The following is a 15,653-nucleotide window of genomic DNA, read 5'->3' as shown; positions in this document are numbered from 1 at the left end:
TTTCATTGGCGGAATAAACCGTCAATTATACGTATGCCATGACGTCACACGTAAGGTCAAGAGGAAAGAAGTATGGCCGCCGTGCTGAGAGGGTCTCGGTACCTAGTCGGAAGGTGTTGCAGGAATGTTGACTTTGCATTTGGTAAGGATTTACAACTGAGGCCGTGCCCGCATCGCGCAGGCGCTGCACTTGCCGCTTACCCGTATTTTGTTACTGGAGGACTGTTTGTGACGTCAAAATCAGAACAGTTGTACTTAAGTCCTGGAAGAGAAGTTTGAGTTAATTTTCGACAGACTGTGTGAAACTGCTGCACTAGTTCGGTTTTAACCGGTTCACTTTTTCTGTCTCACTTGCGTTTGAGGCGGTCGTCTCTCTCGTTTTGTGTCACCGCGGGTGGGACACGATGAGAACCTGATGAACTGCTTAAAAAGAACATGTGCTCGTCCGCGTCTCTGTAGTCTGTCTTTATTTAAGGCAGATTATGTAACTTAATGACACTTCCTTTTACTTGGATGGGATGTGGCTCTCTGCATTCACAAATTGGCTATCATTTTAGCGGGAAAACGTAAAGTTTTACTCGTTTAGCATAAAATATTTACTATGTGACTGACCTGAGTTTCATTTAGGTACTATACTGTATGTGGTTGATGAAATGGCAGTGATACAATCTCATTTACATAAATATTAGTTATGTGTCAGAATGTTTAGTATTTTTTCCGTATGCTGTAGTAACTGCCGGTGTACGAGTGAACGGCTGTTAGCAGGGCCTGCTTGAGTAAATATTGAAAATATTCGACTGCCTTGGGTGACTTTGAACCAAAGGGCGTTTACACGGATTGCAAATTAAAACTTTATGCAGCATCAGACATTAACATTTCATCTTGTTAAGGCTCTAATCCAGGGTATGTTTGATGTTGTAAAGTGACCTTTTATGCAAAATTAATAACGGTGAATGCGCCAACAGAAGAAGCAGGATTAAAAATCTTAAATAATGAGGGTTTCTTTTTAACCTTGTCCATTTTGTTTTAGTCTCCTCGAGGTCTATGGCCTCAAAGACACCGGTGGGTTTCGTTGGTCTGGGCAATATGGGAAATCCAATGGCGAAGAATTTACTGAAGCACGGATACCCAGTCATCGCAACAGATGTGTTCCCTGAGTCCTGCAAGGAGGTTCAAGAGCTGGGCGCCCAGGTGGGACATCACACTGAACGCAAGACTTCCATAGTGAACAGTTGACACCTATTTGTTGTCTTCAGCCTTTGTGATTTTGTGTGTTTTCTTAGATTGTTGACAATCCTGCTGAAGTGGCAGACAAGGCTGACCGCATCATCACCATGCTGCCCTCCAGTCCTAACGTTATAGAGGTGTACACCGGGCCCAACGGCATCCTCAAGTACTTGCTGGTTCCTCTCAATATTTGCACTATAAGCTCACATAGTTCTCCGTGAATCCACTGACAACTTTTCACTCCCTTTACAGAAAAGTGAAAAAAGGCTCCCTGCTCATTGACTCCAGCACTATTGATCCAGCTGTTTCTAAAGAAATGGCGTCTGCTGCTGAGAAAATGGGAGCAGTTTTTATGGATGCGCCCGTTTCAGGAGGTGAATAATTTTATGTTTTTTATACTGATATAGGTAAGTCCTCCCTCTTGGAGGTAACTTAGCATTGTGAGTGGTCTTTGGGTTAAATATGTGAAACTGTGGTGAAACACAAGTTTAAAATTATTTTTAAATTTTATTCTGTGGTTAGGGTTAAATACCACACCTATGGATTATGAAATTTATGTGTCTTACAAAAAAACTACAGAGGTTGTTGAGGACATTAAACGCATCGTGCCCAAGTGAGAAGTGCAAAGCTAGAGTTATGGGGATGTTGAGTTCACATCTTTGAGGTGTAGTTCTTCAACCTCATGTAAGATTCGTGTTTGCATTTACACTTCCCAAGTTATGAAAGTGGTGTATTTGTGGAGTTTATCTTGCTGAACTTTGAAAAGCAGCTTTGAAATTTGAACCAATAGATCAAATACATTGTGACGCCTACTTATGTTAATATCCACTGACTTTGACGGAGTCGTATGCTGCCTTGAATGTTTACTGGATTGTTGAGAGGCGTCTGTGAGAACAGCTCAGGCATTTGAAGAAATTTCCTTCAATGATCATCAGGAAAATGAATGGTCAGTTGTTCATTTGATCATAATGGGGTTTTTATATTTAAAAAGCCCACGGCAGAAAATACTTAGTGTGTTTTCCTCAATGGAATCTTGACTTCAAGTAGAAATTTTAGTCCAACAATCCTCTTAAACTAGGCAATCAAACTTGTTAGTTTGTTTCCATTAAACAGAAAACAAAATCTAAAAGACGCAGCCCTCGTAAATGAAGTGGGGCAGGGGGCTCTGAGCCAAACATCTCCACAAATAAACAAGCCGACACTTCTGTGCTCTGAGGCGCGATTGAGGCTCTCGTAGACGCGTTCCAAAAAATATCAAGTGATGGTAGCATATCAGTCTCGTGGCTCCTAAGTGCGACACTACAACAGCAGGTTGAGCCTTAGAGGCAGTGGAGAAGGGTTCATTAACCCGGAGCCAGGTACATCATCGGCTTCTTCTTGTATTGCTTTGATCCACTCCTATGTTGACAAGGAGCTTAAACTTCTATTTTTACTCAAAACAGTGCCACACCAACTTTGCGGCGTATCCTCGTGTATCGTCCCAGCACTGAGGCAACACTCCTGGTGCCTTGCTGACTCACCTAGCATTCTCACCTTGCTGTCAGGGTACCAGTCTTGCTCCTGGTGAAGGGACCCCCGGGCCAAAACTGCTACCCTCAAAATGCTCCCCTTTTTCCAATTGTCACTTGAGGGGCATCGTCAGTCGGAACTTTTCCCTCTGCTGAGCCTTCCACAAAGGACTGTCATCAATTCTTCTTATATGAACCTACTATTCTAGAGTGCTACACCAAGAGCCCTAAAACCTGGAAATAAGTTAGTGTTAAATGTGCGGTTCCCTCATCTCAGAGCCTACAGGTTTCAGTTCAGTACCCAAAATATGTTCTGTAGTTCCCCTGTGATCAAGAATATTTTAACACTTTTGTTCACGTGTTGGCTGAATGTTACGTCTGTCTGTTAAACTGCATAGAAGGGTGTTTGCAGTAGCAGGGCTTGATATCAAAACCTCAAATCAACTGGGATTCTACTTGTTTTGTTATTTGCTCCTCAAGAACAGGAATCTGTCAGTATTCTCTCCCAAAAAAGAGAAGATACTGCCACTGTTGTTAGGACTTTTACTACAAGTATTTATGAACTTTTAATTATCTTTTTAAGTGAGTCCATTTGGGTATATTAAACTTAAATCTGTTGTTCTTAATGCAAATTTAAAACTGAGCGCACTTATACCCTTTTCACACTGAAAAATGCGCGTACCCGTGTTTGCTCGGCATTAGGGCGCATTCAAGCTTCCAGAAGACCCGGGTCTGAACTCCCGCTGTGAGAGTGTTTTTGTGCCTGTGATTTCTCTCTCGTATGTCATCGCGCTGACAACGTCATCATTTCACATAATCGTGCGCTGAAACACAAGGAGGTAAACAAACAAAAGCATGAACATCGCCGAGTCGAACGTTAGCGTTGTCGTTGTGTGCATTATAATGTTGTCTCTTTTGCCAAGCATAAAAACTCGCGCAGATTGGAAAATGTCTGAGCACGAATGCAGCGAAGGAGGATGGAGTTTTTGGCTAGTCTGGGAGGAAGCCGAAGAAGCTACAGGCGAAGCCTGACAGGCGGCACAGTCACAAAATCAGGATGCGATAGGAAGGTCACGTGAAACCTGGGATGGTTCAGGTTGCCTTTTTCACACTGCAGGCGAGCCGAGCCACTAAACACCCGGGTCGCTTGGCGAGTCGGTCAACGCGGGTGGAAATGCAGAGTCAACCCTTTCAGAGTGCCCAAAAACGCGTGTTGACCCGCGTTTTTGGTGCAGTGTGAAAGGGGCTTTAGAAAAGTCGGGCACAGCCCTTGTGTTTGTTCACATGGACATTTGAAGCTTTGGTTGAGGTGCGTGAATTGATATAATTTAAGCTGCCAAAACCTGAGGAATTCAAGAAGATGAGTGTTAAATTGAGAAGTGCATCTTATATCAAAAATTATTTACTGATGTCATACTGCAAACTGTCAATCCGACAGTCATAACTTCCCTCCAATTTCTGATGATTGAACCTTGTGTGACCTTGAGGTTTTTTTAATGTCATCAAAATGTGATTTAGCACATTTTTCCTTGTTGACAGATCCAAATCTGCTTTTAGCTGAAGTGCTGTGTAATTTCAAGTGCAACTACACATCAGCCTCTGACTGCACAGATGCTCCTCTCAGTGTTTTCTGACTTTCCTGGGGTCTTCATAGGGAAACAGTTTGAACTTGGCCTCCTCAAAGTCAACACAGCCACTTTCTTTGCATTGAAGTTGGTCCATTTTACAGCCTGGACCTAAAGATTAGAAATGATTTATATGCTTCCGTCCTGTGCTAAAGCACGCGGATTAAAGTTGTCCAGCACTCCACCTTGAACTTGTGTGGTTGCAGGAGTTTAAATAGTGCAAACTCAAGTATATGTTAGTTTTGTCAGTCACCAGGCTTCAGATCCTGAAATGGACTTGTAGACGTCAGCAATAGTCGGATGGAAATCAGAACGACTGCAGTGGCATGGTAGTGACTGTTTAATCCAGCCTGGATTTAAAAGCACTGGTGGTGGCAGAGACATAATTGAGTCAGCATGTGTCCTTTAGCTGATTCTTCATGGGAAATAATGGAAGGACCAGATGACATAACGGCCATCTTTAGTTGTTCCTCAGACTGGAATGCCTACCTTAGCAAATTTGTGGGGGCCTTTTTTTGGGGGGGGTGGGTGGGTGCTTTCAAGTTCTCACAAATGGGTATTTTGATCTGGGGAAGATGTTTCCTCCCAGCAGTACATATTTGTGTCTCAGGAATACGAAAAACAACCGGCCACGTATATTTAGCTTGAGGCTAATGACGACCCGATGGTTACTGAAGCAAAGCTCCTATTGGCTATCGTCCAATGTAATCCACACCTTTTTAATCCAGCTGTGTGATCAGTAATCCATAAACACTTCAGGTAGAGAAAAGCAAACAAACATGTCTGTTTGGGGTTTTTGTGTGTGTGTGTGTGTGTGTGTGTGTGTGTGTGTGTGTGTGTGTGTGTGTGTGTTTTAAGCTCAAATCAACTTGTTTGTGGCTTACGGAGCATATGGTTAGGATAAAGAGCAATAAATGTTGGCAGTTTTGCTGCTTTTAACAATATGTCATTGTTAGCTTGAAGCTAATATATACAGGGCTGTCTTTTCTGACCTGTTGAGTCTCACAGTACTGGGGGGGTGTCTTTGGGAGGACTTGAAGGCAAAACTACACTCTTTTTTTTTTATAGTGATTTTTCACTTTAAGAAATGTCATGGCCATATGCTTTTGGAATCCTTGTTGTTCCCTAACAGTTCTCCGTCAACAAAGTCTTTTTGTCTTCTTTCATGTCTTTGTCTTAAATGTGTAGTGGAGCTACAGTCATTAGGAGAAGTGCTCTCAGTGGAGAATATCCACAAACCTGCTTTGACAGCTTTAGTATTTAAAAAAAAAAGATGTTCCAGATGTAGGAGACTTAGCACACACAAACCTACACTAAGAAAAGAAATACACATTTGGTGGGAATTTTAACAACCGATGATTTTTATTGCTCATACATTTCTGCTGTGCTTTTTCTTTTTTTTTTTAAAGGGTGTAGATAGGTTATTCCTTATCGTACTGACAAATTTTCCAATACCATTAAAGTTGGTTATCCAATCAATTACACACTCTGCACTCCACCCGGATCTCTAAAATGTATTTTCCGTCTCTACAATCTGTCCAGAAACAGACTTTCAGTTCCATTTTTTCCTTATTTCTCTTAATAGCCTCAGCACTTGCAGAGAACTTCATTGTTGACCTTCTTTCCATTCAAAAATGGTAATGAATTATATTTGAAATATCTTGGGACTCTTGTTTATTGACATTGTTAATGGCAGAGTTCAGACGGGTTAGAAATGTTCATCTTAAATCAATAGAGAGGCTCCGTCTTACTTTAATCTCTCTTCCTCTCCATATTTACTGTCCATGGATCAAGTCGCCTTGCAGTTCAGTTGTTGAAAAGAAGACATTTCAAATTCATCGTCTGGTCCTGATTTTAAAAAAGCATTCCGGGTTCCAGCTGTCGCTACGAGGCTTCATCAGGCAGAATAGAATGGATAGCATGAATTCTTGTTGCATTTTTATTTTAAAAAATTCTGGACGAAGTTTCCCTGTTGTTTGGGGAAAAAGCATTTTGGTATGTACCCTCTGAATTCTTCAGCTCGCATCGCTCACACCGCTTTTAGATTGAGGTGAATCGAAGACTACAAGAGATGCATTTGTGTTCTGAATGGAGACAAAGTAAAAACAAATTTGTGTAATGCAATAATTGTTTTAAGGACAATTTAAATCTCAATGTGTGTGTGTGTATATGTATGTGTATATATATATATATATATTACACACATATTTTTTAAATTACCACTTTTCTCCCCAGGCTTTTTCTTCCCTGTGGGCTTCTGTCTCTCACACCTGTCACCAACTGGTCCGTCTAGATTCCAGTTAGTTCAAAATCCTGCTGTCAGACGCCTCACAAAAGCAAAGACGACTACATCATTGGTCTCTACATGAGCTCTCTGTAAACTTCAGGATTGATTAGGTTACTTATTTCTCGACCTCCGTCTGACTCACAATAGTTTTCCTTTTCTTCCTTTTTGTTTTGTTTTTTAACCCCAGCATTGGATGCGCCTTTATGTCCCGGGATAACTGATGCAAAATTGAACATAAATGACCCTTAATCTGTTCTAACAACTTATCAGTTGTTGTTCCACAGCCCTTGACAGGCGGACGAGACCTGACTGTCAAGCTCATTATCCTCATTCAAGTCCGTATCAAAAGGCCGACTTTTACAATCCTGCTTCTCACACTTGAGTTGCTTTTATTATTAATCTTGTAGTAATTTTTCCTGTTTTTAGAATTCCCGCTTTCTTCTTCTAAATCTTTTCTGGTTTCTTTTGCCTTTTTTACATTAACATTTTTGCAGTCAGAATCTGTTCTTGTACTAAATGCCAAAGTTTTTTCAGGCTCCTTAAATTCAGCAGTTGAACAGATTTCATCAATAGTCATTCAACTTATGAAAAAAAACTTTTTTTAAAAAAAATTTCCACTCTGTTGTTCAACTAGTTGATCTTAAACATTAAAACTGACGTTTCACTGTGTGTGATATTAAAGCAAATTATGTTCCTGTAGCAGAAAGCACCACAGAGGCTGTTTTGTGTACTTTTACAGGATTTATGGTAATACAATTTTTTTCTTATTAAGTTTATTTCAGATTGCTTTACAACAAAGAAAAAAAAAACGACACGAAAACATGTTAAAGGACCATTCAAATCAAGTCTGCATGTGGATGGGTTCCCTCCCTGGTGGCGTCTGAAGCGTGCGAGATGCAGTCGTGAAATCTGACAGATGTGTAGCTACAGGAAAAAAATGGCCATTTTTTCCCCTCTGATGTTTCACAGATATTGTGATGTATTTCATACTGTCTTGCAACTCATCAATTTATTGTCGAGTTCCCGTATGGCGATAGTCGTGTATTACTGCAGCAGTAACTGTTGGATACACTTGGGTCAGAGCATCCACGTCCTGCCCGGCCCGATGGCTGCTGCGATCCCATCACAAGACGGTCTCTCCTTAGCTCCTATGTTGTATTTCTCTGACAGTATTATAGTTGTTCTGCACTTCCAAAGAAAGCTTTGTCAGTGAGAACAATGAGTGAGACATAAATATGGACCCGTGTGGCAGTTTTATGGTCACAAACTGCAAATTCAGCTCATTGCCTTCACTTACTTTTAGATTTTTTTTTTTTTTAAACTTTACACCCAGCGTGACTGCCTACTCACGCGCGGTGCATTGTATATAAGCCTGATTTCCACTCGCAGGTGTGGGTGCTGCCAGTTTGGGGAAGCTGACTTTTATGGTTGGAGGAGCAGAGGAAGAATTTACTGCCGTCCAAGAGCTCCTCAGCTGCATGGGAGCCAATGTGGTTTACTGTGGTCAAGTTGGAACTGGTCAGGTATGAGCCCATAATGTTTCCTGGCTCTGGATACATTTGTTCATGTGTAAAATTGGTTATTTTGTTCTTACTAATGGCGCAGAGTTAGACATTTTAATACACGTGAACACTTGACCGGAGTTAGTGAATGTTATTTTGCCGTTCCACAGGCTGCTAAAATTTGTAACAACATGCTGCTGGCTATTGGAATGATCGGAACGTCAGAAACGATGAACTTGGGAATCAGGTAAAACACAGCTGTAACAAATGGAGGGGAAAACGGATTAAAAATTAGCAGGAAAACACTTTCAGTAAGTAATCCAGAAGGTGTCTTCACTCCCAGACTCGGTCTTGATCCGAAACTGTTGGCAAAGATCCTGAATATGAGTTCAGGCCGCTGCTGGTCTAGTGACACCTACAATCCTGTGCCTGGAGTCATGGAGGGAGTTCCCTCTGGAAATAACTACCAGGGAGGCTTTGGCACACAGTTGATGGCGAAGGTCAGTTTAACGTCTTCTCACACTTAGCAGGACTTCATTTCCTGGACCTGCATTAGTGTTTCTGTGACATTTAGACTTTTGCCAGTCATCACGTATAAGAGCAGATTTATGAAGAAAAGTAGGTTTGGTTTTTCTTGACCGAAATCTTTAAAAAGTGCCGTAAGGTTTAGCTAAAAGTCATGTATACGCTTTAAGAGTTTTTTGTACGTCTCACGTGCTTTGCTAACAAGGACTTCAGTGATGGTGTTAATAAAATAAAAATTTATATCTTCGGTTGCACCTCTTAAAATTATGCGGTAGTTTAAATCCCTCTTAAAAGGGAAACACGCTCATGTTATTGCAATGTAAAGAAAAATGTCGTGTGGTGTGAGGACTGGTGGTTTGGGCTTCTAGAGTTTAATTTTCAGCTTTATTGGTTTTTCTAATGTATGTTTGCATTTCTTTCAGGATCTCGGCCTCGCACAGAACACAGCCACCAACACAAAGACTCCTGTCCCGCTCGGTTCTTTAGCCCATCAGATCTACCGTATGATGTGTGCACGCGGTTACGCCAGTAAAGATTTCTCCTCTGTATTCCAGTTCTTGCGTGAGGAGGAGGGCCAGTAATACCAGCCTCCACCCCGTCCAAAGCCTTGCCAGGTCTGGCCCCCACACAGGACTAACATAGTGTAGTTAGGGTGCATTTTGCCCCGAGGACAGGGTTGCTTTTTTTTTGTTTGTTTGTTTGTTTGTTTTTTTAAGTTGGGAAAGGCATGAAGCCACAAGAGCTCCAACACAGCGGGAAAGATCCTGTGAGCACTTCTCTTCCATTTGAAGTCATGTTTCCGGTGCGATCTTTCTACAACGCAACACTCCCTTCAGTCTTAGAGCCGAACTGAATCATCAGATGTGAAGAAGATTCAACAGATTAAATGAACAAAATATATCAAGAAAATGTGTGTTAGGAATTTCTGGTTTTAAGAGTCCAACTCATTAGCTCTATAAAGACTGAACAGCTGCAAAAACGGTTTAGTCTCCACATATTTATCTTATTGTTTGTGATATTTTTATGTTGCTCTTTACTTTCTGTTTTATTGAGGTTATTTCTCCTGACATTGGAAATGTGACTTTGGGATAAGAGTGTCATATCATATCCTGTTACGAAATAAAGACACATTGTGATGTCTTAAACTTTGGTAATAAGAAGTGTATCCTTCTAAAAAAAAGAAAAAAACGAAGTATCAGAACGCTGGAAAGTACTGATGCAGCATATCTGCAATACCTGGTGTTATGTGTGAACACGGCCACAACCTGACTTTCTACAATCAACAAATGAGTTTTTAAACGTACTCAGAGAGATAGCCTGCTCAGCCTGCTCCCAGTTTCTACCTCCACTTAGGCTGAACCGAGCAGAGCGGCATGTTTCTGATCTGGTTCTCCAAGAGCCACTGAGGGGCCAAGGTGCCACAGGTCAGGCGATCACAAGACAACCCCATAAAAAGTCCATTAAGCACTGTAGCCAAAGAGCTGTGTTGTCATCCACTTGATAGGTACTACAAACACAGAAGTACTTTGGTCTGAGGCCTCCAGCAGACTCCCGACACACAAACTTCATCCGTTCTTACTCGGCGTGTTTTAATAAGCTTTGCATTGAACATTTATTCCACAGTTTCTGTGTGTTAATGATTAAGATTTAGGTTTTTCAAGCATTTCCATGTTGGCTCGCAGCATTTTTTTGTTGTTTTTGTTTTTTGGCAGCAGTCAAATTTACTACCAATCTCAGTTACTTTGAAACAGTTTTACTGTATTACTGTTAAATCACGTTCCTGTGGTTTGGACTGTCCCTCAATATTGAACAGTAAAGCTGAGTGTGTGTGTGTGTGTGTGTGTGTGTGTGTGTGTGTGTGCGTGCCTGTACATCCTTTTAACTTTTTTTTTTTGCAGTGAAAGTTAAAAATAGTGATAAAAGACATTCCTTTTAGATCGTTAGTGGACACACACATGAAAATGAAATAGTTCAACTGGCTAATTATTTAGCTCGTGAGTGATAAAACTGTCCCGTATCCGGAGGCTGATACAGTGTATTCTGTATTTTACTGAGTCAAAATATGACTAATTATTGTGTGAAATTTTGTAGATGGTCATACCTGTGCGGGTTTTCTTTTTTATTGTAGCTAACGATTAGTGTAATTAATTAATTAAGCTATAATCGTATTTTTACAATGAGTGATTTCTAAGACTTTTTAATTCAGTGTATAAAAAACAGAAGATGCGACTCAATCCAGTCAACACTACAAAGGTTCCGTTTTCTGGGGATTGCGGAGCCATTTTTTTCTGACGTAATCCTAAGTAAAACTCTTTGACGTCACGTCATGACTTTTAAGCTCCCATGTTTCCTTTTGAACAAATTATTCTAATATTATCTTAGACGTCAACTGTGAGGGGAACTGCTATTACTCCCGTTCAGCTGACACACACACACACACACACTCTACTGAGGAAAGTGTATTAATTAATAGCCTAATACGGTGAGTATAATGTTGAATAAGATAAACGTATGCTGACACTGCAGGAAAGACAACAAAAATCCGACGTGAACCTCCTCGGCAACTGAAATGCTATTTTACCTAAAATGTGAATCGCTACTCAATGCTTAAACTATGAACTTTGGCCATAAAGATTTACAGCCTTAAAAGGTGGGAAAACTCTATTAAAATTGAAAGGGAGTGGGGAGGAAAAAACCGCTCAGATTTAAGAGAACCTAGATTCCTCTGTGGTCTCAGCCTAAAACTAAAATATAAATGCAAAAATACAAAAATGTGAACGTCAAACCTAATTTGCGCAGAGCGAATTGTAAAGCCTCTTTAGTCTGTCACGACTCACTCAGTAGAGGGTTTGAGTGCCAGAGAGGCTTATTGGCCAAACCGTAAACGACTTTTATTTTTATCCTTTTTTTCGCTTGTGCATAAAAAAAAGATGTTTTCTATAAGAATCGCTGTAAAAGGAGCCACACAGAGAGACTTGATACCGACAGAAGGATGATTTTCCCGCGCCCTTTAAATAAAACAGTAAGATAGAATCATTCATCTTCATCATTTATGTTGTTGTTTTAATATCGTCGGTTTGCTTCTACAGAAGGCCGGCAGAAAAAGGAACTGATTTAAAAACAAAACAAAAAGATGCGACGTTTTCAAGAGAGCCGCAACCGAGTTGAATCAATCTCCTCTTCGCTGTGTTCGTGGTGTTTTCTCTTCAGGATTCCTGGCCTGAAGTGCCTATTTAGCCTGGCTGCAACTTTCAACTTGACCTTGGCCTCCAGCCGCGTCCAACCAGTATGTAGAAGAGTGCAGCCAAATATGGCGTACTTGTGCTATTTTGTGTGCCTTGTACGAACGTTTAGTCTGATATGTTGCAGTGCCCAATTTATTCGTGGTGATATTTTTTAATGGTTGCACTAATATGCATTTTTTTGTGCGTGTATCTATTGTAGATGCAGCCTCGCGTTTATTTTTGTGTAAAATGTTCTATGAGCAATGCTCGATCCGATCAGTACGTTCGGATTATTTAAGAGTACAAGGAATCGGTTTGTAATAATGCACATTTTTAAGCAAAGCGAATACTCAGCAGAATCTTCAAATTATGAATCCATGATTATCGAATTTTACTGAAATAATGCTCAGGTGCATCTTCAGTGCGTAATTACGCATCCATTCCGCTACAGGAGCGTGCGTTATTCACGCGTTACAGTTTGTCAAAAGTCTGTTTATATGCCACAGCATCGCCGACAAATGTGTCCTCTCATCAGTTTTCACTCACTCTGACTTCACTCTATAACACTGCTTTTCAAAGAGAAAAAAGTCAGGAAAGTTGGTGGAAAGCTTGGCTGTGCTGAGGAACTTTATTTGAATTGACAGTGAAGGGTAAATATCCTGCAGCCTGATCTGCTTCATCTTATGTCCAGGCGTTTATCGTCTCCTTTGCATATCACGTGTTTGGCCCCGGCCAATAACCTTGCGATCTTTATGTACTCAGGCGTGTTGGTATCGTTACTCTCCCTGAGTCCCTGTCTGTGTTCAGTCGAGGGGGTTTTGAAAAAGAGTTGGACGTCTCCATGTAGGGCATGCTATGACCGCTTCATTACTCCTCCATTCGCACTGGATTGACCCGGTGATGTTTCTCTACGACAACACCTTGGATGAACGAAGCAAGAACATGGAGGGATTTACTGGAGGCAACTTTGCTCCAAACCAGTGCAGGAATTTGTTAGCGCATCCAACCTCGCTGGCTCCTAGCACCACCTACAGCGCTAGTGAGGTGCCAGTCTCTGGCATGGGGGAGCCTGGCAAACAATGCAGCCCCTGTTCTGCCACTCAGAGCTCGCCCAATGCATCTTTGCCCTATGGATACTTTGGCAGCAGCTATTACCCCTGTAGGCTGTCACACGGCAGCGTCAAGACGTGCGCGCAGCCCTCCACTGCTTATGGCGACAAATACATGGACTCCTCGGTGTCTGGGGACGACTTCTCCAGCAGGGCTAAAGATTTTGCCTTTTATCAGGGCTATTCCTCGGGTCCCTATCCGCCCAGCTATCTAGACGTGCCTGTGGTCCCTACTCTGAGTGCTCCATCTGAGCCAAGGCACGACTCTTTGTTGCCCATGGAGCCCTATCAGCCATGGACCATCACCAACGGCTGGAGTGGTCAAGTTTACTGCGCCAAGGAGCAGCCACAGTCGAATCCTCTGTGGAAATCCTCGTTACAAGGTACTTTTAATAACGCACAAATGCGCAATAACTTGCTTGTGATGAGTTTTTTTTTTATAATATCATTGATGCATTTCATTGACTTGAAAAAAATGCTTTCAATCGAAGCAATAAATATATGTTTGTTTTATCTCTCCATAGAAAATATATCCGGTGGAGACAGCTCCATCCGCCGAGGTAGAAAGAAGCGTGTGCCATACACCAAGGTGCAGCTCAAAGAACTGGAAAGGGAGTATGCCACCAATAAATTCATCACCAAGGACAAAAGGAGGAGGATATCCGCCCAGACAAACCTGACAGAGAGACAAGTGACAATCTGGTTTCAGAACAGGCGCGTCAAGGAGAAGAAAATCGTCAATAAATTCAAGAGCTCCAGTTAGCTGTGGAGATGCTTCGGACCAGGAGGTGAACACGGACGTGCCTTCATCAGAAATAAACTCTGCTATAATTTATTACGATGTGAACGGTTTCTCTATCGCCAGAATGGTTCTGTGTTGTTTTGTTTTGTTTTGCTTTACCCACACATTTCCTTTTCTCACATTTTAATTGGAACCAGTCGATGCGGCCTGTTGACAGAAGGTCGGAAACGGTTCACAGCATGTTGACCAAGTTCGGTTCTGTGTGTGTGTGTGTGTGTGTGTGTGTGTGTGTGTGTGTGTGTGTGTGTGTGTGTGTTCTAATAATCGCCAGTGCAAGAGACTACGGAGGTTCTGAGAAAGCCTGCATGCTCCTGTAATTTAATCCAGTCTGATCCAATGCAGGAATCTGGAGTCACTCCGCATCTTTAGGCAGTGATGGGACAGAGGCAAGTGGTCACTCTGGGCTTGTGATGATCAAAGCAAACAGGCCCAAATTTTTAAAAAAAAAAGGGGGGGGGACTAAAAGCAACAAATTATTATTTAAGAACATAATATTATATTTTCAGCTGTCAGTCACTCCAAAGGGGAAAAAAACCCATGTCATTATAGCCACATACAGCACGTATAAGTCCTGCATGATTCAATTGTTAAGACTTTTTAATAATTTTTGGAGTTTAGAAAATAGTTTACACTTAATTTGTGCGTTTTATTAATTTTTAAAAAAAAGTCTTTATAGTTGGTTATTCAGCCTTGTACACGTTGGTTCACACTTCCATGTCCATTTTTTTCTGAACTTCGTTTTTGCTCGGAATAACTCGTCTATAAGCCGGCTCACATATATACAATTTCTGCCTTTTTCAGTCAATGCAATTGACATCGTAGGCATAGTTAAACATGTAAATACTCTCTGACTGCAACTCTATCTTCTTTGACTGCAATAGCCAAAGTTTTTATCAATAAATATTCGAGAGGCGAATTGTAAGCTTGTGTTCTTTCACTGACGTTTCCGGTTCAATTTGGACACAATGATTTAATTTTCATTCAGGTTTAGTCGCTACAAATCGCTTAAACGGTGGATATTGTTTTTGTTTTGTTTTTGTTTGTTTTTAAATGCAATGTTCCTTAATCACTACGACATCGTGGGCTTTTTAGGCCACTGGAGGCCTGCAGGAGAAAACCTTCCAGCTCAAGACCTCAATGTCTCGGCCTGGAACAGTAGACTATGTAGCCATCTAGTGGCAAAACCCTGCCAGCACAGCCTGTGTGTGTGCGTGAGTGTGGGAGTGGGAGTGGGAGAGACAGAGATAAAGGAGATGGCTCACCAATTAACTATTGCAATAGTTGCAACTCGTACAATACGTCAGCACGTAAATTAAAAGCAAAGCCCCCCAAAAGTATAAATATATATTTAGAAATATAAAAATAACAAAAAAAGATCCGAGGCAGCTTTAGCCCGGCATACAATTGTAGTAATGTTACAGAGATATTAATGTATGAAAACTTGAATTTTACTGAACTGTTAACACGATCATTGTAATATTATTGTTGTCCTTCCGTTCATTCTAATTCAAAATGCGAATGAATCGAAACTGTGTTGAATCATTCTTGGGCTGTGCAGGCGGATGAATACGGTCTCAGCGCGATACTTTGCAATATTACGCGTATATTAACGCAGTGCGATGAAACACATGTCGGTATTTATCGCCCTTCTTCAATTTTTCCTCGCTATTCTATTAATTCCCCATTGAAATATGTAAAAAGCAGTAAATACTGTTAACAAATTCAACATGTCCGAATACGTCATTCATTAAAAGGATAAAAGAGTTTTGCATTTCTCCTTGAAAATGGAGTGTTTTTAGTATCGTGGAAACAAAATTTACAATATTTGGACCTGTAACCGGATT

The 15,653-nt window shown here is 41.2% G+C and overlaps 2 protein-coding genes across 3 annotated transcripts; both read left to right on the top strand.

The window, feature by feature from the left end:
• Nucleotides 1–26: 26 nt before the first annotated feature.
• Nucleotides 27–9,822, top strand: hibadhb (3-hydroxyisobutyrate dehydrogenase b). Its single transcript, XM_086218643.1, has 8 exons — nucleotides 27–142; nucleotides 1,031–1,191; nucleotides 1,284–1,393; nucleotides 1,480–1,601; nucleotides 8,037–8,170; nucleotides 8,320–8,396; nucleotides 8,493–8,649; nucleotides 9,097–9,822. Exons 1-8 carry the CDS (start codon nucleotides 73–75, stop codon nucleotides 9,253–9,255), a joined length of 990 nt encoding a protein of 329 aa, XP_086074769.1. The 5' UTR covers nucleotides 27–72; the 3' UTR covers nucleotides 9,256–9,822.
• Nucleotides 9,823–12,245: 2,423 nt separating this feature from the next.
• On the top strand, nucleotides 12,246–14,926 carry hoxa13b (homeobox A13b). 2 transcript variants are annotated; one of them, XM_086217256.1, is made up of 3 exons: nucleotides 12,246–13,390; nucleotides 13,532–13,795; nucleotides 14,081–14,926. In XM_086217256.1, exons 1-2 carry the CDS (start codon nucleotides 12,754–12,756, stop codon nucleotides 13,768–13,770), a joined length of 876 nt encoding a protein of 291 aa, XP_086073382.1. In that variant the 5' UTR covers nucleotides 12,246–12,753; the 3' UTR covers nucleotides 13,771–13,795; nucleotides 14,081–14,926. The 2 variants fall into 2 exon arrangements, with proteins under 2 accessions (XP_086073382.1, XP_086073381.1); XM_086217255.1 differs by having other exon boundaries at nucleotides 13,532–14,926.
• The last annotated feature ends 727 nt before the right edge of the window (nucleotides 14,927–15,653 follow it).

This window comes from Aulostomus chinensis, chromosome 11 (genome assembly GCF_037954235.1).
Source record: "Aulostomus chinensis isolate RoL2024-O1b breed Wild chromosome 11, RoL_Achi_v1.0, whole genome shotgun sequence".
NCBI classification, from domain to species: Eukaryota; Metazoa; Chordata; class Actinopteri; order Syngnathiformes; family Aulostomidae; genus Aulostomus; species Aulostomus chinensis.
Note: the sequence above shows the minus strand (reverse complement) of the source record. Positions and strands in the feature narration are given on the sequence as shown.

Bases quoted from the DNA above. Each gene is read 5' to 3' on its own strand.
- hibadhb (XM_086218643.1), top strand. From the start codon at position 73: ATGGCCGCCGTGCTGAGAGGGTCTCGGTACCTAGTCGGAAGGTGTTGC. The intron at 8,397-8,492 runs GTAAAACACAGC...CTTCACTCCCAG, and splicing joins ACGATGAACTTGGGAATCAG to ACTCGGTCTTGATCCGAAAC. The intron at 8,650-9,096 runs GTCAGTTTAACG...CATTTCTTTCAG, and splicing joins GCACACAGTTGATGGCGAAG to GATCTCGGCCTCGCACAGAA.
- hoxa13b (XM_086217256.1), top strand. From the start codon at position 12,754: ATGACCGCTTCATTACTCCTCCATTCGCACTGGATTGACCCGGTGATG. The intron at 13,391-13,531 runs GTACTTTTAATA...ATCTCTCCATAG, and splicing joins GTGGAAATCCTCGTTACAAG to AAAATATATCCGGTGGAGAC.